This window comes from Pagrus pagrus, assembly GCF_965226575.1.
Source record: "Pagrus pagrus genome assembly, chromosome: 15".
Lineage (NCBI taxonomy): Eukaryota > Metazoa > Chordata > Actinopteri > Spariformes > Sparidae > Pagrus > Pagrus pagrus.
The window spans coordinates 686,985-709,996 of NC_140199.1; the positions used below are offsets into that span (position 1 = coordinate 686,985).

A 23,012-nucleotide genomic window follows, 5' to 3' on the forward strand; every position below is an offset into this window, starting at 1 on the left:
TGTTAGCTTGTTAGCATCAGCTAGCCTGGTAGCATCCAGACAGGTGCGCTTGTTTATCTAATTAGCCGCCAAGCTGCCAAGATGGCGACGGCTGGTGCCACCCACTAAGGGCTCCCTTCCGGTTCCTCGTGGACCTTCTTGGTCAGAGCTTTGTCCGGTAGTGATGAAGAGAGACAGGTAATGTATCGATCCTGTCTGAACTGGGTCATCAATCACACACACGATGTGTCACTTTGTTGTAATTAAAGTCAAATCTCACGCAGTTTGTTCAAACACAGGAGCAGCTCTACAACGTTTGAGTGACGAGACGACGTCACTGACGACGCTGTTGGCTGTGACGTCACTATAATGATGTCACAGTCTGATATTTCATTAGTTTGATGACAAACTTCATGTGTGTGATTGATGACACAGTTCAAACAGGATCAACACATTACCTGTCTCTCTTCATCACTAGCAGACAAAGCTCTGATCAATAAGGTCCATGAGGACCCGGAAGGGGCGGGGCTTCCGCGCTGTAGTAACCTGAGGGGCGGGGCTTCCGTTCTGTAGTAACCTGAGGGGCGGGGCTTCAGCTCTCAATAGAATGTGTAAACAAAGAGTCACAGTTCAGAGTGACGAACAGAAACGGTTACTGTCATAAATAAATCAATCAATCAATCAATCAATCAATCAATCAATAAATAAATAAATCACTCAACTTCACTTCAGAATAATTTGAAGGGTGAGGTTGACTTTTGCTTCATGAATATGAAATCTCTCTAATAAAAGTTCAGAGTTTAACAATAGTGCAAGTTTCCATCGTTACATTCAAAGGAAGTACGAACAGTTTCCCTTCAAGAAGCCAAGTCTTTCCAGAAAACAATAGTGTGAGCAGCTCCAAAACAGACGAGTTATCATTTCTCGTTGGTTAATACTGAACCTGTGGAGACCTCGGCTCTGCTCGGTTCTGCTCGGTTCTGCGCCGGCTCTTCAGGCGCCTCTGGGTGACGTCACCGTGTCTGTCATCTGAGATGAAGCTCATGTAAATCTTAAAGCTACGATGGAAACTTCAACTCCCATCATCCATCTGCTTCAGCTTCATGTCTTTATGCTCCTGATTCAGCCTCTGATTGGCTCCAGTTCTCTTCTGTCACTGGATTGGCTCTGACGATCATCGTACTTTAAAGTCGTCCTGTGACACGACTCCTTCAGTACCTTTGACATTGTGACCAGACGTTCACGTCAACACCTCTGAGGTTTATTTGACAGCAGTGACGTGACGACCAGACGTCGCCCTTCATCCTCTTCTTCATCAGACTAACATGGACATGCTGGTTGATGCAGGAGGAAACTGTTGGTTCAGATTAAACTCCTGCTGCTGTTTGACCCGTCGGGTCGTATTTACTCCTCAAATATCCAGTAACACTTGTGTATTTCGGGTGTTTGTGTCGCACTGTGCAATGTAAAGCAGCATAGGATGAACTTGTCTAAAGCCGCTTTCAGCTCTTCGTCTGTGTCCAAACCTTGTAAATAAAGTTCACATTGAGAAGCCATATTGTAGTTGGGCTAACGCCTGGCTAGCGCTTGCTGCGTGTTAGGGCACTTTGGTTTAGATATTTTAGAGCGAGTCAGATGTTAAACCTCGTCTGAGGTTCGATCCTCCACTTAATTTATTCTGTTCATCGTCTCTGATCGACGACACAAACTGATTTTAGTTTCTGTGAAAGTTTTTTGTTGTTTCGGCTTCGCTGCGGTCTGAATGTTTGCCGCCGGCTCGCCGATCGATAGTTGTACATACTGTCCACTTCCTGTGAGGTTTTGGTCGTAGTGAAACACAAACATGTTTTGAAGGCTTAGAGGCAAAAATAAAACATTTTGAAAACAAAAGTTGAAGTCTGAGTCGTTTTTTTATTAAAGTTTTCAGAAACAGTGCAGCATTTGTCTCGTTAAACGCTGATTAAATAATGTTCAGGCTGCTAAGAAGAGAAACCACATGAATACACAGTATTAGTAAAAACACACACAGCCTCGACAAACACTAAAAAATAACGGAGAACAGATTCATTCTGATCGACACGGTGCACAACCCGCTCCGGTTTCTGATAAAGTCCAAAACAAAATGTCATTTTTCAGGAGAGACGACATTTAAGAAATTTTATTTAATTAAAAAAAATTAAATCATAAATCTGACAGTTTTATCTTGTATTTAATTTTTTAGATTTTTTAAAAAAGTCAATTGTCAGAACTTTGACCAAATTAACCTGAAACATTTATTTCTCTAACCGGCTTATGTCATAATAATTTCAAAACATTTTAAGTTAGACTTTGAAAATGACAAATTTAACCGACTTAAATTTACATTATTTTGACTTTGAGTCAAAACTGTCTCATAATTTATTCGTCACAATTTGACTGAACACATCACAACTGTTACTTACAGTATTCTTTATTCACGTCATTCACAACATTAAAAACATTTTCTCTTCTTGGCATCAGCGGGCTTCCACACAACAACACAACACCTCCAATAAAGTTTTTACAAACAAACTAAACACAGGTGAGTAACATCTGAACTCATGTCTGCTCTGACGTCACAGGTGAGACGTGCTGCGTTCCAGACCGCACAGAAATGTCCTTAAATTAATTTTTAAAACTTTTTGGTGACTTGTTGATGAAAGCAGACTTCCTGTTGTGAGTCTGTGGGTCTTGAACGCAGCCCTGGTCTCCTGCAGGTAAACATCAGACTCTCTGTCCATTCAGTCCACTTCTGCTTCCTGCAGGATCGCTCCACGCTCCTGAAGACACTCAGGTGATTTCATTTCCTGCTCGTCACTGATTGGCCACAGGCGGCTCCTCTTCCTCCATTGGCTGACTGCCGAAGCCGCTGTCCACCGTGGTGTCTGATGGGACAGAAAAATATGAACAGGTGAGTGTTGCTGATGTTTCACTCTGAACCTTTTCTGTGAATCCACCCGGCAGGTTTTATTTGAAATGACAACTTTATTTATAGCAACAAAACCTTTTATAGCAACAAAAGTATTGAGTAACAATGTTTTTTATGCTAACAAGTGTATTGATCATGTAGAGACAAATTGAGAAAACAATTGAAAATGCTGATGAACACAACTCATTTCTGTCTAACTCCTGAATATTTTCCAGTGATTTACAGACAGACACCAAAACTAGTTTCAGCTCACATGAGAAAAGATTCTGTTGTTTTTGTCTTTAAAAACAGCGAAACGACAGTTTTGCAACCTTGAAGTGTGTGTGTGTGTGTGTCTGTGTGTGTCTGTGTCCGTTACCTGTGCTGTGCTTGTCGTCTTGTAGCTCAGTGTGTCTCAGCAGTCGGACTCCCTCCGTCAGACCGAGAGACTGAAGGGCTTCGACCAGACCCTGGACCGGCCCTCCACCCAGCTGTCGGGTAAATCAGAGACACTGTTGTTGTATCACACTCAACGTGACGAGATCTGCGTCTCCAGTCAGATTCTAGTTTGGCTCAGTGTTCGGTTGTCATGGTGATGTGTTACCTTGTAGTGCTGCAGCAGGTGTTGGCACGGCGTCGGACTGTCCAGGTACAGGTGAGTCAGCGTCATCATCCCCAGCTTCTCCGCCAGCTTCTTCCAGGGAACGTCTCCAACGCTCAACACCTCCACCAGCCGGGACAGAGTGTCCTCGTCCAGCCCCGAGGTCTCCACCTCTGCAACACCAACACACAGGTGTTTATTGCATTGCTGTCAAGAGTAATCTGATTACTTCTAACTGAAATCTGATCAGACTGCAGTGTGGTTAAAACATCACGTTTCTCCCTGTGAGCTTCAGTTTGAACTTGATCTCTGCTTGTGACCATCAGATGGTCCAGTGAGAGGCCGGCTGTGAAGAACGAACCTTCTGAGCTGCTCGGCTTCATCTTCTTGCTGCTGTGACGACTCGACTTGGGACTCTGTCTGGAGTTCAACAGGTTCCTCACCTGGGGAGAGGAGACGAGGAGGTGAGAAGAACATAACACTGAAGCTTCAGTGTTGATTTGCTTTTTATTGGCTGCCGTTTGTCCAATCAGAAAACAAACATCCTCCTCATCCTGATTCTTCTAATATAAACAGGTCTGATTAATGTTATTTTGTCCTTGACTTTTATTTTGAAAGGATTACCTTTTGGCACTTGGCGAGGTCCAGGGGGGTGTGTCCTCCCGCAGGTCTCTTGCGAGGGTTGATTGGCTGTGAGGGGCCCTCCTCTCTGATTGGCTCGTCTTCGTCCTGCTCTTCATCTGAAGAGGAGCTGAAGAAGAGCGGCTCGTCGTTCTCCATGTTCTTGTCAGCACCTGGAGAACAGACGACGTTCAGTCACTCAGGTACGTTTATTCATTTAGTCCTCAGTGGTTCTGTTTCTGACACAGAACACAGCAGAACATTGTGTTCAGTCTAAGTTACACATTTACTCTGAACCGTTCTTCCTCCGGTTGGTCTCAACTCATCAGCTGCCACGATTAATGGATGAGGCGCCAACTTCTCTGATAATCGATGAATCAGTTTGTTACATGTGAATGTTTCCTGGTTTCTTTCCTCTGTGACAATAAACTGAAGATGTCTGAGGACGAAACGCTGATCGACATTTTATCTTGTTTTAGACCAAACTGATCCATTCAACCAGATAATCGTGCTCCACTACATTCATCTGACACGTCAGTTTCTTTACAAATGAAGATTTTTACAGTTTATAAAAACTGTTTTATAAATTAAACTGCTCAACAGATTATACATGTGAAACTATTTGTCCATTAATCAGCTGTTTCAGTGATTCTTCCTGTAAAAACACGAGATGGTTTCAGATTTGTTGCTTGTTGTCAAGTGATGTTGGAAAATGAGCTAAATTAGTTTTCTCTGGAGGGAAATGTGTGTTGGTCTGTGACGTGTTGGTCTGTGACGTGTTGGTCTGTGACGTGTTGGTCTGTGACGTGTTGGTTAAACTGCAGTCAGGTCAAAATTAAAACCAGCAGAAAAGTGTCAAATATCACACTAGATTTTCTTCAGTCACCATCTGGCTGTTGGACAAAAGTTCATTTTGTTCCCCATTTGTTGACCCTGCAGGGCCACCGTAGAAAATCCCTGCTGTCAGGTACTCATGTTGATCTCAGACTGAACAGCGCTGACGTTTGTTCACTCAGGTGTTTTGTGTCTCACCTGCAGCGACGAGCATGGAGCAGAGCGTCGGCGAGCCCAGACTGGCGGCCAGGTGGAGCGGAGTGTTTCCTCCAAACGTGCACGCGTTCACGTCCGCCTTCAACTGTACACAACAAACAGTCAGTGACTAATGGTGTGTGTGTGTGTGTGTGCGTGTGTGTGCACATGTGTGTGCACATGTGTGTGTGTGTGTGCATGTGCCAGTCTCACCTCTGTGATGAGTGTGCACGCCACCTTGAACAGGTTTTCTCTGACAGCCAGGTGCAGCGCCGTGTTTCCACTCTTCTGCTCGGGCGCGTTGATTTTGGCTCCGCCCTCCACCAGCAGGCGGAGGCAGCGTTCGCCGTCCCTCCTCACTGCCAGGTGGAGCGGGTGGAGACCTGAGACAGTAACACAGGTAACTCTTCAGTTTGTTTTATTGTCACCATAAGAAAACATTATCCTGATCAATCTGTCTGATCGTCTCACCGTGATAGTCAGGTGTGTTGACCAGGTGGGCGTGGCGTTCTCCCAGGTGAGCTAGCAGGGGGCGGAGTGTGGTGTTGTCTCCGGCCAGCGCTGCCAGGTGGATGGGACTGCGGCCGTCTTTGTCCAGCAGGCTGGGGTCAGCCCCCGCCCTCAGCAACACCTCCACCACCTTCACCTGCCGGGTGATCACAGCCAGGTGGAGCGGAGTCTGACGACAGAGAGGAGTCAGAGGACAGGTGAGTCACCTGGGACTGAGCTGGTATGTACATTGGATACAGACGTCAGTGGTAGTTAGCTGTGTTGTGGTGAGTCATCAGGTTAGTGATGTTAAGTGAAGGTGGGGAGCTGATTTAACAGGTAACTAATGCTAACTACCTGTCAGAGCTAATTAGCTTTGTGAAGGTGCTGTAAGAAGTCATTAGCTCTATTATAGCGAGTAATTTGAAGTTAGCCTCCTGTCAGATGAAGTTAGCTACCTAGCTTACCTGTTGAAGGTGGATGGCTGTGAGTAAGCTACCTGCCCTAGGAAATTAGCTAGAGTTAGCTACCTGTCAAACAGTTAGCTACCTGTCGGAGGTGGTTGGCTGTGTTGAGGATGTTTTGCTGCTGGCTGTTGAGCAGAGTGTGGATCAGTTGCTGGATCACACCTGTCTGCTGGTGGATGATGGCCAGGTGCAAAGGACTGTAGGAAACAACAAACACAATATATATCTGCCCTTCAGGTTGTCATTTCAGTCAGCTTGTAGGACAAAATTAAATTATAAACTCACGTGTCTCCGTTTCCGTCCTGGACACCACACAGGTGTCTCTGGATTGCCAGAAGGACCCGGGCGTCCCCGGTGCTGCAGTACTGCAGCAGGGCGGCGGCGGTCTGTCTGGCGCTCTGAGAGGCTTTACTGTGGAGGGTGGCGGCTGGAAACGACGCAGAGAAAGAGGAGGTCAGATTTTAATCTGGACACGAACAGAGTCCCATCATCAGCGAACAGACGGACAACAACACGACCGTTTGTTCATGCAGCTTCTTACCGATGTGAAACAGCTGCTGTTGTAGTGGTGAGCCCGTCTGTTGCTGGGTAACCCCTGTCTGAGGGGCGGAGCCTGACATCTGAGCCCCTCCACCGAAACCTGTGAAGCCTCCTGTGAAGAAAACTCCTCCTCCTCCTCCTCCTCCGTTCATCTGCTGGTTGAACTGGAATCCTGCAGAAGGAAACAATGTTTTGACTTCATTTTGTTCTTCATGTAATCACTGAATACTTTTACTTTATCTGTGAAGCTTAAATAAAGTTTAGAATAAACTGAATGTTAACTCATTTCATCTTCCTTCTAAATGTTTCACTGGAAATTTACATCATTCAAAAAAACTCCATTATACAACAGTTTGAATAATCTTAAATCCTTTTACATAATAAACAAACACTTCATGTAGAACACATAATAATAATAATAATAATAATACATCACATTTTGAAACGTATGAAAGTTCATGTTAAAATCCCCACCTCCACCTCCTCCTCCTCCTCCTCCTCCTCCTGCTGCTGCTCCTCCAAATCCCCCAGCTCCTCCACCTCTTCCTCCTCCTCCTCCTCTCCAGGGTTCATAGTGAGGCAGCGGCTTCTGCTTCTTCCTCAGCACCTCCTCTTTGTCTGAAACAGAGCAGGAGACGAGACGATGATGAGGATGAGGACAGTCAGTGGGAGGACAGAAGCCGTCTGACACTGAAAACATTTTGTTTTCTTCACATTTAACTTTTTATGCTCATGAAGCTGCTGAACGTCTGAGTGAGTAGGTGACGACTGAAACTCGCTGCGTGCCAACTGTTTCCACCGAGGGAAACCCCAAAACTGTGACATTAAACCCCAAAACAAGCAGCTTCCTGTCAGAGTTTCGGGGATTTACAGGTTAAACACTGTTATATTGATGCAGAGCTGTTTCCCAGCGCCGTGCCTCACCTTGGACCTGTGGGATGTAGGTGAACTGTTTGGGGTCGCTGCTGTCGCCGGCCTTTTTCCTCTTCAGCTGCAGGAAGATGGTGACGGGCCGCTCGATCTCTGCGCTGTGATAGGGCGGCGTTTTGAACACAATGGCGTACTGAGGAGAGAGAAGAGCAGATTAACACTTGGTTTATCTGAGCGACGGAAACACTGAAAAGTTACTAACTGAACGAATCAGGATCAGGATTAAGGTCAACTAGAGATTAAACCACTCAAAATCTGAATTAAATCACTTTAAACTTGGATTAAATCACTCGTCACGTTATAACATAATTATGTTTGCTGTTACGATTCCTGCTCCCTTTTGTTCTGGGACACTCTCCATCTTTATTTGTGAGATAAAATAAAATGTTAAATATTTTCATGTTTGAGTCGGCGGTTTGGAGGAATTCCCCGCTGACAGACGAGCTGCTGGTTCTTCATCTTCTGTTTGTTGTGGTGTCAAACATTGAGCACTTCCTCCACGAGTGTTAGTCATTCACACAAACACACGACTGATCACAGACACACAGACACACACTCTACCTGTTTGTGAACGTCGGTTGGTGAAAAGTCTCCGAACGCCTCCCAGCCTCCTTCATCGTCCTCCTCATAGAATCTGATCTCGATGTCGTCTGTAACGTGCAGCAGAGGCCGGATGTTAATGAATCTTTATCCTAATCCTTCATTTCACATCAACTATAATTATGACTGTGTGCACGAGGAAGTCTGGACAGCTGACGCCGCTCCACAGCTGCCTGATTTAAATCAAATGTGTTCACCTTTCTGGACTTTGTCGCAGAGCAAGAAGATCTCGTCTCCTCCGAGCACCGAGCCACACGTCTTATCCATCCGAGAGATTTTCAGGTTGGAGGCGTTCGGTGACTCTGCAACAGAAACACAAACAGGATGCTGAAGATCATCAGACTGAATCTTCCTCCACAGCGAGGACAGACACTGTGCTTTGTTTGAAGTTGAGTGAGGCAAGTATCCAGCTCAGTACCGGTACCAGAACCAGAGGTGGAAGTATTAATACCACAGTGTCGAAATATTCTGTTACAAGTCAAAAGTTTTACCATCCAAATATATTTAAACAAAAGTAAAAGTACTTCTAATGCAGTCGCCCATTTCACAAAAACTTCCAGTTGAAACTCCCGACTGGGAAATTCCAACTTCCCTCAACCAAACAACTCCGAGTCTGTAGGAATCAAATGTTCTGTGAAAACTTGAAAAATAAACTTTGCTGCGACTTTTAAACTGGTCAGAAAATTAACTACTGACGACAAAGATGGCCGCCTCAAACAAGTGCCTCTTACTGTCAAAAGAGACGTGTGGACAGCTGATGATCGACCGTCAGGAATATTAATATCATCAAAACAAACTACTGAGGCTGCACATGCAAGCAGCTTCCTTTGAAAAGCACCAGCTGCAGTCTGTCGGCCAATCAGCTGCTCCTGTCAACAAACAGGAAACCTTTAGATGTTTCGGGCCGTGTGGACTCACTGCTGTCGTAGATCGGGTTGGAGACGACGGGTTTGAGCGCTCTGGTGAATCCTCCGTTGCTGTCCTGCAGGAAGGCGGTGAACTTTAACCTGACGATGTTCAGGTCCATCACCTTGCCCAGCTCCTTGGCCTCCTTCAGGATGGAGGTTTCCTCTGAATCTGAAGCAGGACGGACAGTTTGACATATTTCACTTCATCCTGATCAAAGTCTAATTAAAGACTTTCAGAGTCCTGGTTCTGTGTTCTGATCCACAATCTGAACTTTAAAATCTGCTGTGAGAACAGGTTTTTATTTTTAACCTGTGTTTGGTTTTGACTTATTGTTGGATCTACAGAACATGTTGCATCAAACGTGCCAAAGATTTAAGAACTAAAATATACAAAATATTACAGGAGGATTTGGACCACTGTTCTTAATTCTGAGGACTCTCACCGGTCCTGATCCTCTCCTGTACTGATCCAAACCCAGTCACCATAAAAAAGATGAAAACTAACAATGATTGACAGAAATGTGACTGCGTGTTTTACAAGACAACAACAGTAAATTATAATAAACAACTTTTATTAAAGACTTTTTAAATCTAAAACATGAAACAAGGAGATTTTGATGATTCACGTCGACAGGATGAAAAATGAAATCTTAATTTTGAGAGTCAGTGTTTTCTCATCTGCACCATGTGGTGTCAGCGACAGGTGAGCAGCTCACCTGTGAGGTGATAGTGAGCTCCTTTCTGTCTCTTCCTCTCCTCCCGCAGCCTCCGGCTCAACACCTCCACCACACCTTTCTTGGTGACGTGGAGGATCCCCAGGTTACTGAAGCTGCAGGAAGTGACATCACCACAAACATGTTACAAAGTGAACATGTTTCCAACACATATATATTTCTTCTTTATGGAAACATTTTATAAAAACTCTTCTATTGACTTTTTAAACACTGCTGGTTCGATCACGAGCCAAAGTTTCCACGATGTTTCAGGAGAACGGGAACATCGTGGAAACTTTCAGGAAACTTTCAGATGTTATAAACTCACATGTGAATGAAGTTAAATATTTATTATCTTTTAATTGAGTGATACAGAAACAACAGTTTGCTCGCTCGTTTGTTTCCTTCTGACATTTAGTAAAGTTTGAACTTTTATTTTGTAGGAGTCAGTGATGACTCACTTCTTTAGTAAAATCTCCCGTTGGAAGTTACTAATATTTGTTTTGTTATCGTTGTTATGAAGTCATGTGTTCATCCGTCTCTTCTTTCTTTCATTTATTTATTTATATATATATATATATATATATATATATATATATATATATATATATATATATATATATATATATTAGTCTGTTGTGTTTTTATCTTTTATTCTTATGTTTCTGTAGCTTTGGACACTGAGTTTAAATGTTTAAACATATTTATTCATTAAATCTTCTTCCACAGGCGTCTGACACATGGAAGAAATATTTTTATATGTTTAACCAGCTTTTAATAAGAAACAACAGTTTCCTTCTGATGTTTAGTAAAGCTGATGTGTTTGAGTCTCTGTTAGTAGAAATCAGAGCGGTGACTCACTTCTTTAATAAAATTCCCCTCAGAGGTTTCAATTACTAATATTTGCAGTTTTGAATTTCCTCATCCCTCTTCTGAAATCATTCATGTGTTTTTATCTGTTATACTGTTTTCACTTCTTAATATCATCACATTTAAACCTTTTGTTTTACTTTGTATTGTAGTTCACTTGTATTTTCTACATGTGTCTTATTGTTCTTGTATTTGACACTTAATGGTTCAAACTTTACTTCCTGTGAGAACGACTGAAATGTTTTGTGTTTTTTTAATGATAACAAATAAAGTTTGTTTTCTCGAGATCAAACTGTTGGTTACGTTTGTTATTTCGTTGTAGTGACATTAATAACTTGTGATCTCAAGAAAACAAATAAAATGTAACTAATTCAAACTGAGTTATACGTCTGAATCTTGACCCTTCAGGGCTTCTGTACATGTCAACATTTACTCCTTCTACTTTTATCATCAGTCTGTTGTGTTTTTATCTTTTACTCCTGCTTCAGTAACAGGAATCATCTCATCTGGACTTTGATCTGTCAGCGACGTTTCTTATTATCAAAGTGTTTCCTGAACCTGGATTAAAAACAGAACTCCTGACTTCCTCTCTGGACTTTTCCTCTGAGCGTCATCCAGCTGCTCATCAGTGAATCATGAAAACTTTCCTCCCTGACGTCTCATTTTTCAGTCTACGTGTTGTTAAAGACGCTGCGCTGTGATTGGATACTGACGAGGCGGTGAGGTCGTTGGGGCCGATGTCGAGCGTGCAGGTGCCGTTCTCGGTGCAGTGACGTCCAACCAGACTGTGAGCGTGAACACGAGGAGGGTCGGAGTGCGACACCAGCTGGACCTCCACCCGGGCGTGACCCACGTAGTTATTGATCTGATGGAGAGAAATTATTATTAAATATCATCTTCTGAGGTGAATTCTACAGTATTCAGTAAAAATACTCTGTTACAAGTTAAGTAAAAGTATGGACTCTAAAGGTAAATGGACTTAAAGTATTCAAAGTAAATGTTTCTGTGGTGATTTCAAAAACTCCTGCGTGACCTGAACGCATCATGGGACTCATGCAGCAGTTCAATAATAAGTCCTGCTGGTGTGTTCGGGTGAACTGTCCCTTTAAACTGTGTGTGTCTGTTGTGAGAGGTTGTCGACACGTTGTAGACGTTACCTTCACGGTCGGGTACGTCCTCCTGTTCTTCTCGCTGGAGGCCCCGGGGAGCCCGCCGTGGGACGGACCCTCACACTCATAACGGAAACGAAAGCCCCTCTGAGGACACACACACACACACACACACACACACACACTTTTAATGAGCAGTCGGTCATTAATAAAGTTAATCTGGACGTTTGTAATCGATTACTGTCTGTACAGCTGGAGAACTAAACAGCTCAGGCTCAGTGTTGTTAAAGTAAAGATACAGTGTTAAAATATTAAAGTCACACAAATGAAGAGTACTCGAGTAAAAGTCTTAAAGTATCTGATGTTAAAAGTACTGAAGTATCAAAGTATCAGTAAAGTAACTGATCATATAGTTACATATAAACTGAGTCAGCTGATCGTCACAATCAATGTTTTTATCTGATTGACGAGAAAATCAATTCATTCAACATTTCATCACTGATCAGATTTGTCTTGGATACTTTTAATGATTTATTGTAAGGATTCAGTTTTACTTCTAACATGTCTCATCTTATTGTTGTTGTTGTTGTTGTTGTTGTTGTGTATTTCACTCTTCATCTTTGTGTATAAAATAATAAAATCATCTGGTTTTATTTGCTTCATCACCTGCTGATGTTTAAATCAGGTGAAACTGTGACTTTGTTTAATTTAAATAAAGTTATTATTGAATCTATAATACGTGTGTGTGTGTGTGTGTGTGTGTGTGTGTGTGTGTGTGTGTGTGTGTGTGTGTGATTTTATTGATCACTGTGTCTTGTGACCCTTCATATTTAATCTCTGATGATCCGTCTGTGGTGTCGTCATGTTTGTTCAGTTAAAGCCCGGTTCTTTGTCTTCAGAACAGAACTGATTTGCATACAGGTGATGGTGAGGTCACCTGACCTCCAGCAGCAGAAACTCCCTGACCTCCTGCTGCTGCTGCTGTTGTTGTTGTTTTATGACTGCTGGGAAAACCCTGGATTCAAGGAAGTGTCTGTTACTGCGACACGTGGACCGAGCAGCGCCGGGAAACACCCTCACTGTGTCACTGTGTGTGTGTGTGTGTGTGTATTTACACCTTCTGTTCTGACATTATTCTCCACCTTCATCATGATGATGATGATGTTTTGCCCTCTCTTGTTATTAGTCTGTATTATGTGTGTGTGTGTGTGTGTTTTAACTGCTTGTCTGATCATGTTGATGTGTTCTTACATCACTGTCTAATGACACAGTGTTACTACATGTTGTTATCGTTGCTTTCACATTATTACAACATAGATTATACTTCAGTGTAGTTCACACGTCCTGCTGAGTCAGTCAGTCAGTCAGTCAGACAGTCAGTCAGTCAGAGTCAGTCAGAGAGTCAGTCAGACAGAGTCAGTCAGACAGAGTCAGTCAGTCAGAGTCAGACAGAGTCAGTCAGTCAGACAGACAGACAGTCAGTCAGTCAGTCAGTCAGAGTCAGTCAGTCAGAGAGTCAGTCAGTCAGTCAGTCAGTGCTGCTGTTTGCTTTACAAAACAGTGCTTTACACATTAAATCAGTATGAAGATGAATTATTGTCTGTTCTTGACGTCAGCAGTAAGAAACAGCTGATCAACACACTGTTCCTCTGTAAGTTCAGAGCAGTCTGCTGTGAGCTCAGCGGGAGACAGGACGCTGTTAATTAACTGTTAATTAAGTAATAAAGTCATGTTTATGTATAAAACCAGCAGTGGGCTGATAAATACATGGATGGTATTTTGGTATCGGCCCGCAGCTATAACCAGGCGCTGGTTACTTCCTGAACCGCCCACAACACAAGAGCGTTGTGATGTAGTGAAACATTACGTCATGGAGAGGATCGCTCTGCCTCCAGTGTTCATTAGCTTCTGCACTCAGCGGACTAACGATGTAAAACCTGTACAGACGAGGTATGAACGACTCTGTTATGCTGCTTGTATCTAACAAACAGTACTGACCCTTGTTTGAGTTTCTCCTCGCCCACTTTCCCTCGAGGCGCAGCTTTCCTCTCAACCTGGAAATAGTTTTTGTATATAGAAAGTATGACGGCTGCAGAAGAGCTGAAGCCGACTTCGTACGTATATTTGTATGAACTGAAAAATACATGAAATGAAAAAAATACAAATAAAATCCAGCAGTGGGCCGACTGATGATCCTCGTGGGAAACCTTCATCACCTCCAGATATTCTGATGTTTTCACCTCTGACCCGGTTCAACACTAATAAACTCTAATATGAAGCAAACAACCAGACCAACACCACCTGAACAGGGTCCAGTCAAACACCATGTGGGTGGTTTGTGGTGTGAGCGAAAAACAAAGCAACAACATTTAAATTTAAAATAAAAGTGTAATATGAGGGGGCCTCATGTGGATCCTTGAGGGACGCCTTCATGAACAAACCAGATACTTTAAGACTTCAGTCATCAACAAAGTGTTTCTCCACCCTGCGTCTCCACCGTCACCTCTGACCAACTTCCTGTTTGTGGCTTTAACTCCAGCTGCTCCACAACAACTGGCTGCAGACACTGAACACCAACACTGTTTGTAAAACCTCTACGTGTACAGACAGGAAGTAGAATATTCTTCTCACCTGTTTGGGCTCCTCGATGATCTGAATGTACGGACCGTGAGCTGAAACACAAAGAAGAGTTGAGTTAATGACGCACAGAAACTGTAAGTGATGGTTTCTACATTTCACCAGCCACTTTCACTATTTCACCAGCCACTGGACTTTTTGTTAGTAAAAAGGTGGATGAAGGTTTTTCCCCATCAGTAAGTTCTAGAAACTGTAGCTGCCCGGGTACTGATCAGTTACAGTCTGGGACAAACGGGGTCTCAGTTTCCTGTTGCAGTGAGTAAGTTCAGGTCAGGGTCCTGATGGGAACTCTTGTTCTTTAGAAATGATTCCACTGGTTCCGACAGAAGAAGAGTTTTAGACCTCATCTCCATGTTTGAACAAGACATCCAAAGTGTCATCAAGGCTCCAGGTATCAGGACCATGTTGCATCTGTACCACCCAAACGGTCTGTCTTTACTAAAGACACAAACATGCCTCAAAAGAGTACCATCAGCCCTGGATGAGGTTCTAGACAGACTGGACACAGGTTCTGAGAAATCTAAAGGAGGTTGTAGAAGGTGAGAACAGGTTCATCAGTGTTCGCAGACTCTAGAGACTCTCACTCACGGTTCTGAAAAGGCCCGACTCATATCTCCAGATACAAACAAGGTTCCTCCAATAGTTCCTCCTCAGACCAGCTCTCCTGATGAGCTTCCTGTCTGTGTGTAATCTGTTACTTGCACTGAGGACTGAAACTTCAGGAAGTCCTGGTTGTGTTTAAACCGTCCTCCTGTTCCCTGTCGGCCTCAACATGCTCGTCTGGTTTCACCTGGAGCTCCTGAAAAGACTGGACTCGTGTTTCTAGGTGCAAATAAAAGGTTCTATAAAGAACCACAACAGGCTCCCAGAAACCTGCGAGAACTCTGAGGGTCTAGATGTAATAAGTGTCCAGGTTCCAGGTGAGCGAGGAACCAGAACAACGTTGAGAGAAGTCTGAGCTCATGTTGTTACATCTCACACCAGAGGGAAGAGGCCTGTGTGTGTGTGTGTGTGTGTGTGTGTGTGTGTGTGTGCGTGTGTGTGCGTGCGTGCGTGTGCATACCTGTCTCAGGTATGTAGGGTTCAGTCTTTATGTCCACTGGAGGAATGTAGTCGTACTGCATCAGATTCATCTGCAGCTGAACAACAAGAAGGAATATTTTAACATCAGAAACTGTGACGGGCACATTTCAATCAATCAATCAATCAATCAATCAATCAATCCATCCATCCATCCATCCATCCATCCATCCATCCATCCATCCATCCATTTAAATATCTGTCTTAATGAGCGAGCCCTTCAGCCGACATGTTTTCATCACTCAGACTTTCTTCCACCTCGTCGTCACGAGAACATGACTCTCTGGATTCAGATGATGAGCTGATTGATCAGGTCATTGATTATATGAATCATCTCTCCTGTGAAAACCCCCGAACATCATCTGGATCCACAAGTTTAAACTATTTATTTAATTGATCCTCAGCTGCTTTATGATTTAAGTTAGTTATTGATTCATCATTAATAATAAAAGTTACTGAAGTTTGAGGCAACGTAATTAATTAAAGGAGCAGTCTGTAGATTAGGTGAAGAAATGTTAATGAGCAGAGAAAGATCCTCATTGGCTGATTTTTGTTCAGCCTAAACAAACTAAATAATCAAACTCTCTTTGTTTTCATGATGAATAAACTGAATAAACAAACTGAGCTTAAAGGACAACACAATTTATACTGTTTTACTTTGTTTATATGTGGCGGACCCTGCCACCTCTCTTATCTTGTGCTGGACCTTATTTTCCTCTGAGAACAGCTTGTTTATTCACGTTTATTGAAAGTTTGTGTTATTAACTCATTAACATTGTAAATATTAAAATTCTTCTATAAAACTACACAGAGCTGCTTTAACAGAACGCATCATGTAAACATCAAGTTACGTGAACAATAACTGAAAAAACACAAAATAATGACTTGATTTTAATTGTGAAACAGAATTATAATAACATCACTTCCTATTAAATATCTTTTTGTATTCTTAAACTTCCAAACTACTGAATACAATTCTTCACACCAGTTTTCTGGATGTTATTTTGATTTATTTATAAATCATGAAAACTGTAAACTGAGTCTATTTCAGTATTTTCAACATTTCACTGAACTTTGTTCTTTAATCAGCAGGAAGATTTGTACACGTTTCTATGTGACTGTGTTCATTAATAACTCAAATAAAAGACTTTCAGTTGGTTTTATTTTGTTTTTACTGCTGATGTTATCGTCTGTTAGCTTACAGCTTTGTTTACTATCTTTTTTTGATTTTTATATCCAGTAACTTTAACTTGCTGCCATCTTGGTCAAAACTCTTGCAAACCTGGTTTTAACTCTCAGGACAAACACTTTCTATCAGCCTGTTAAACTGAACATCGATCCAGTTTGTGAATGTTTCTTAAAGTCACAGTGAAGTTAGAAGACAAACTGCTTCAGATTCAAAGCAGGAAACAGTTTAAATTTCCCACATTGTGTCTGACGATGATGCAACATGCAAATCACTTCTGATCATCGTTAGAAGGTCGACTTCGGCAGAAACTGGGAATTTTTCTTTGTGCCATTTGAATAATTTGAGTAAAAGATCAAAGCAGACTTTATTTGAAATGAATCAATGATTAAAAATCATCTAATGAGTGAGTAACTGAGGAGAACGTGACTTTATTCTGCTCTCAGTCTTTCTGACTTCAGAACTGAACGACTCACTGAAACACTCGCAGCTTCACAGCAGACTAACTCATGTTTAACAAAGTAAGAACCAGTTAGTCTTGGATCCCGACTGAGACGCAAAGTTAAACAATTCAAACTGAAACAGATAAATAAGTTAAAATAAGTGAAGGAGCCAGAACTTTTCTACACAACGGTCCAACATACGACTACACACTTTAACTTAATTATGTAAACAACAACACAGACACCAGCTAGCGTCCGTGTCCATGACTCCAATCGTCCAGGTCATCCCTCTACACCGTCTCTCAGCCACACAACATCCTCTGACCCTCACAGGAGCCCATACACACAAACACTGCAGTCATTAATTAACAGGAGAAGTCATTAATAATCAATCTGAACAGTCAGAGTGAATGATGGAAGAATAAAGGACTCACGTCGCTGTCGTAGGCGTTGATGAACTGAGCCTCAGTCATCCTACAAACAAACAAACAAACAGACAGACAAACAGACAAACAGTTAGAGGCTTTAACCTGAGAGTGAACACACACACACGCACACAAACAAACACACACACACACACACACACACACCTATCCTGTGTCTGACCTGAGGCTGTTGAATCTGTGTGTGTCTCTGCTGAAGTAACGTCCGACACGATGAACCAGGAAACAACAAATCAACAAAGGGAGCGACAAAATAAAAGCTGCAGCCGTCTGTTTCACTTTCACATGACGGGCGAGAGACTCGAGTACAGCCTCTCTCTCTGTGTGTGTGTGTGTGTGTGTGTGTGTGTGTGTGTGTCGTCCTGCCCCTCCTCCCTCCTCTCGGCTGTTTTCAGTCACTTCCTGGAAGTGGCCGATCGGAGGAAAACCCCCAGAATTCCAGATCAGCACGGAGGGGGGCGGAGCTACTGATGATGATGTCACTGTGCTGCTGCAGATAATAAACTGAGCACTGAGGAGAGAACGGGTTCTGCAGAGAACCAGGAAACTGTTCTTTAAACACCAGAGAGACAAAGACAAAGAGAGACTCTGTCCTCTGCTTCAGTGTCGTGCTGGACAGTTTAAAACATTGTTTGTAAAACTGTGCTATAACTGTTGACCCAGGACCTGAAGTGTTCACTGTCAACTGTACGATGGACATATACTGTACACTCAGGATGTAATCCATTACATTACTAATTAACTACAAAGAATAACCTTAAATCAGATGTGAGGATACAAAGAGCTGAAACAGCCTCAACTAATCTCTGAGCACACAACTAAAGTCTGAACGTTCTCATGAGAACAGGGTGACATGATGGAAAACCAGCTGAAAACCAGACATGTTTACACTGCATGGTTAGCTTAGCTTAGCATAATGACTGGGAACAGAGGGAAACAGCTAGCCTGGTAACAAAAAGCTCTCTGACAAACATGATATAACATGTTTGATCTGAACATAAAGTTTAACAGTGTAACAATGACACAGTGGTTTTCTGAGTATTTATTTAACATTGAACAACATGTGTTTATGGACGTGTCACAGTGAATGAATGTGCTTCAGACTGTCCTGATATAACGATCACAACAATCATGATATTTAAACATCATTGATATTATTATTGATATGTTTCTCACTGTGTCACAGCAGGTAACACATGTAAACACTCGTCTCCACCCGGAGAAACAAACACTTATGAAGTGTAAAGCTTCCGGACATAAACTACCTGCAGTGATGTTACAGACTCTTCAGCTCTTCAGTATTTTCACGTCATTCATTTGAAAAACGAGATAAATTCACAGTGAACAAAGTTGAAGATGAATCTTGATGCTCATCATGTGGTGAAACCCTGAGTTCAGGTTCCCTCAGGATGAACTCAGCTCAACGTTGTACTTTGGTTTATAACCAAACACCTGCAGAACTGATGACATCACATCAGCCTCAACTGTTTACTGATGATTAGCTAATGTTAGCATGCTAACAGGCTGAACATTAGCATGTGAGCTCTTTAAACACAGCGTCAGTTGAGCTCTCTGCAGATGAACACATACAGCAGTGTTTCTAAATCCTGCACGCTGAATTATTTTAATTCCTGATATGTTGCTGAGGTGGAAACATTTTAATGAAATCTTAAATTTATTCCACAATAACACTTAAATATGTGTCTTGATTGGTGGTCGCCGGGCGTTTCATCGTCCTTCTTTCTGCCTCAGAAACATTAATGTCTGAGAGATCTCATTGTTTTTGACAACATGCAGCCGAGCTGAGGCTGAGAGCTCAAACAATCATCTGAGATCATTTCTGACAACAAACTCACTCATGTGACTATAAATACTGTTAAAAGAGAACAGGCTGCAGCAGGTTTAAAGGACGAAGCCGTGAAGAAAGTTTCGTGTTCTCTCTTTACTTCCTCTTCACTCGTCTTTCTGGTGGTTTCTGGTTCGTCACTTGGACTTCCTGTCTCTCCTCGGTCTCACTGTAGAGTCTGACTCAAACCTGATCCGAGTCGTCTCATCCCCCCGGCGGGGGGACTGGCCCCTGTGACAGCAGCAGCCAATGAGGAGCCAGCAGAGACAGCCTCATTAACATAAACCCACAGCAGGTTCAGTCAGAGAAAACCCGAGGGGAAAGTTTGTGTGACCTTCGACCTCTGCAGGAATCCACTGAGGTGATTTTACTCTCCTGATTCTGTGAAACACGGCGACTTTCTGTCAACCTGTCCTCTGACTGATGAACGTTTCTGTGAAGTCTTCATCCGACCACAAAAACACCTGATCCGGATCAATCTAATCAATCTGACGCGACGTACTGAACTGAAAACAGTCTCGGTTTACAAATTAACTCAACGTCCTGCTGAAATTACTTGATGCAAAAGAAAAACTCAGTTCTTATTTTCCATGACTGATCATCAAAACGTCTGCAGCTCCGCCCACACATCAAACCACCAATCACAGCTCATCCCGATCAGACAAATCCAGTCTTCTTCAGTTGTCTGATACAAAACAACCTCCAACAGATTATTATTAAAGTCTGGTGAAGTTTCCTGCATTTTGTTTCCCGCAGAAAATAAAATGATCATGAAGGGATTTTGTCAGATATCGTGCAGCGTACTTCTGATCGTGTCGTGTGGTTCAGTGATGCTTCTCCTTCCACCTCTGCATCACCATGACTCCTTTAATCAGGACGACCCTCTGATACTGCGACGGCTCTGTTCTGGACATTACGAACATTATATCATGTTTCTGACCTCAGATCCTTCTGAAGCCTCCTGACTGGAGCTCATAAGTAAGAGGACAGCGAGGATGTGATGGAGCAGCAGATCTACAAGGTCAATCTATTCCATCCATCGTCACTCGTAAACGTCTTTCACGGTCAAACAAACAAAGACGTTCAGTCATGATGATATAAAATGAAGAAATGCTGCAACTACATGTATCAGAAACCATCAAGTTCTTCTAGCAGAAGCAGAGCTCTCATCATCTGCTGTCCAACACATTTATTAGCTATGATAAGTAATCTGACCCTCCTGTAGAAGACCAAGACCAAGATGACGAAGACGACAAAGAAGAAGACGAAGACGAGTCAGCGTCAGCGTGTGGACCAGTGCCCAGTCTAATATGGAAACAACATGGATGTACAACAGCAGTCAATGAGACGTCTGCGTTTCTATGTGACACGCCAAGAAATGCACCACAGAAGAAGACTGCAAGCTTGTAACCATGGATGTAAACAGAGCAGAGGAAGCTAAACTCATCTCAGCCGTCTCACCGACCGTCTGAAGCAACGTTACCAAGACTCAAACTAAAAGTTTTCAACAACACGTCTCTGATCCACAAACCAACCAATCAAACACGGCTTCACATCACAACCAACCACATGACAGAGAACAAACATCAGAGACGCACCTGAGCGCTCCGGCCATGATGATGATGATGATGATGATGATGATGATGATGAAGGAGGCTCTTCTGTTCGTCCTCCTTCAGGGATTTTCCTGCAGACGCAGATCAGGAGTTAATCACCACTGTGTGTGTGTGTGTGTGTGTGTGTGTGTGTGTGGAGTCATATTTAAATACATCAGAGGGAATTTCCACTCTTCCTCCTCCTCCTCCTCCTCCTCAGTGTTTATTCGGGGACAATCCTTCATTTCCAGCCCGACTGAACAAACAACGAACTGTTAAAGGAGCAGTCCCTCCGTTTAGCTCCCGTTTGCATTAGTGTGATTAGCCTAGCTTAGCACAAACACTGGGCGCAGGGGGAAACCGTTAGCCGAGCTCCTCTGAGGATAGATCTCGTCTGTCTTGAACAGTGTGATCTTTGCTGCAGCGCCACCTTCAGGATTAACAACAGCAGACAGAATAAAAACTGAGCTGGTAAAAATCATTAAGAAGCTGGTGAGTGAATTAAAATCAAAGATATATTTTAATGCAGCGATCACAACCACAGCAACACTTACTGGCCTTTCTGAAGCTTTTAACTGAATCGTGGTCTTCATCAGTGGATGCAGTTTGCATTTCAACAGCTGACGAGCTGCGATGAAGACCATGAGCTGCAGCTGAGAGCTCATACGAAGCTGAGGTGGATTATGAATCTGAACGTCAGCGATGAACTTTTAAGTGTCAAACTGATTTAAATCACATAACGGGTCCTTAAATCTAAACTCTGTTTCATTCAGTCCTTAAAACTATTTCTAGGCTGTTCCCTGGACTCACATGCAGACAGAGCAGCAGTGAGTCGATCATAAAGAGTTCATCATATGATCAGATAATCACATAAATCCTCTCAGACGCAGTTTAACTGAGTTAACAGGATCATTTGAGCCTCAGCAGAAGACTTCAGCTGACAAATGAAGAAAAGTGTGAATACATTTTTTAAAATAGGAAGAAGTCAAACAGGATTAAATAAAGAAACAGTCTGTTGCTCAAACTGCTGAATGTTGCAGCTGCTTCAGTAATTTTCCTCTCAGTTGCTCAATCTGATCAAACAGCAGCAGAAACTCATCCTCAGCTCTGATCTGATCAATACATCGTGTCAGTGTCTCCTGAATCTGACTTATTGATTCTGAGCTTCATGTTCATAATAAACAACAATAATCATAAACTGTCCCGACGATCAGAAACACTTTGATATAAACTCAGTCAGTGAGTTTGATTCTGCAGCAAATTCAAAGCAAACACTTTAAATTAAAGTTAAATTCTCGTGTTAAACGTTTAAATCTCGACATTAAGAGAAGAAACATTTTGACCTGAAGAGATTTAAAGTCACTGATGTTAATATGAAACCGTTCAACACACTGAGCTCCGGGTCTGAACTGTGTGCAGCTGGTCGAGTTATCGATCAGTTATCGATCAGCAGCAGTTAGTGTTGAGCTGAAATAAAGAGATTAAAGGTGAGTTTACCTGTCAGCAGCTGCTCGTCTGTCTGTCCGCCTGTTCCCCCGAAAACCACAAAACTCAACTGGTCTGAACGTCACACGGCAGCAACACACCTGACAACACTTCCTGTTGGGAGGTTTCAAAATAAAACCAGCACATTAACTCCTGCTGCTCATTAGCTCAGTCTGGTATTTAAACTGCTGTCAGAGGAGGCGTCTCACCGCCCTCCAACCTGTCTGCGGTGATTACACAGCTGTGCTAACGAGCTAACAACGCACTTAGCAACAATTAGCTCGCTCATTAACTTACCTGAGTAACGAGTAATGACTTCGGTCTGTCTGCCTGCCTGTCTGTCTGTCTGTCTGCCTGCCTGCCTGCCTATCTGTCCGCCTGCCTGTCTGTCTGCCTGCCTGTCTGTCTGCCCGCCCGCCTGTCTGCCTGCCTGCCTGTCTGCCTGCCTGTCCGCCTGTCTGTCTACCCGCCTGTCTGCCTGCCTGCCTGTCTGTCTGTCTACCTGCCTGTCCGCC

The 23,012-nt window shown here is 43.0% G+C and overlaps 1 protein-coding gene across 1 annotated transcript; it reads right to left on the reverse strand.

The window, feature by feature from the left end:
• Positions 1-1,870: 1,870 nt before the first annotated feature.
• Positions 1,871-22,882, reverse strand: nfkb2 (nuclear factor of kappa light polypeptide gene enhancer in B-cells 2 (p49/p100)). The gene is made up of 25 exons (XM_084376348.1): positions 22,795-22,882; positions 22,510-22,611; positions 21,016-21,104; positions 17,563-17,602; positions 15,483-15,558; positions 14,414-14,454; positions 11,831-11,929; positions 11,387-11,538; positions 9,807-9,919; positions 9,101-9,259; positions 8,380-8,484; positions 8,144-8,232; positions 7,577-7,715; positions 7,127-7,270; positions 6,654-6,824; positions 6,398-6,539; positions 6,195-6,309; positions 5,628-5,835; positions 5,370-5,539; positions 5,160-5,262; positions 4,131-4,300; positions 3,868-3,949; positions 3,510-3,679; positions 3,285-3,396; positions 1,871-2,882 (listed from the first exon to the last, which is right to left on the reverse strand). The coding sequence occupies exons 3-25, from the start codon at positions 21,030-21,032 to the stop codon at positions 2,812-2,814; spliced, it is 2,688 nt and encodes an 895-aa protein (XP_084232474.1). The 5' UTR covers positions 21,033-21,104; positions 22,510-22,611; positions 22,795-22,882; the 3' UTR covers positions 1,871-2,811.
• Between the last annotated feature and the right edge of the window lie 130 nt (positions 22,883-23,012).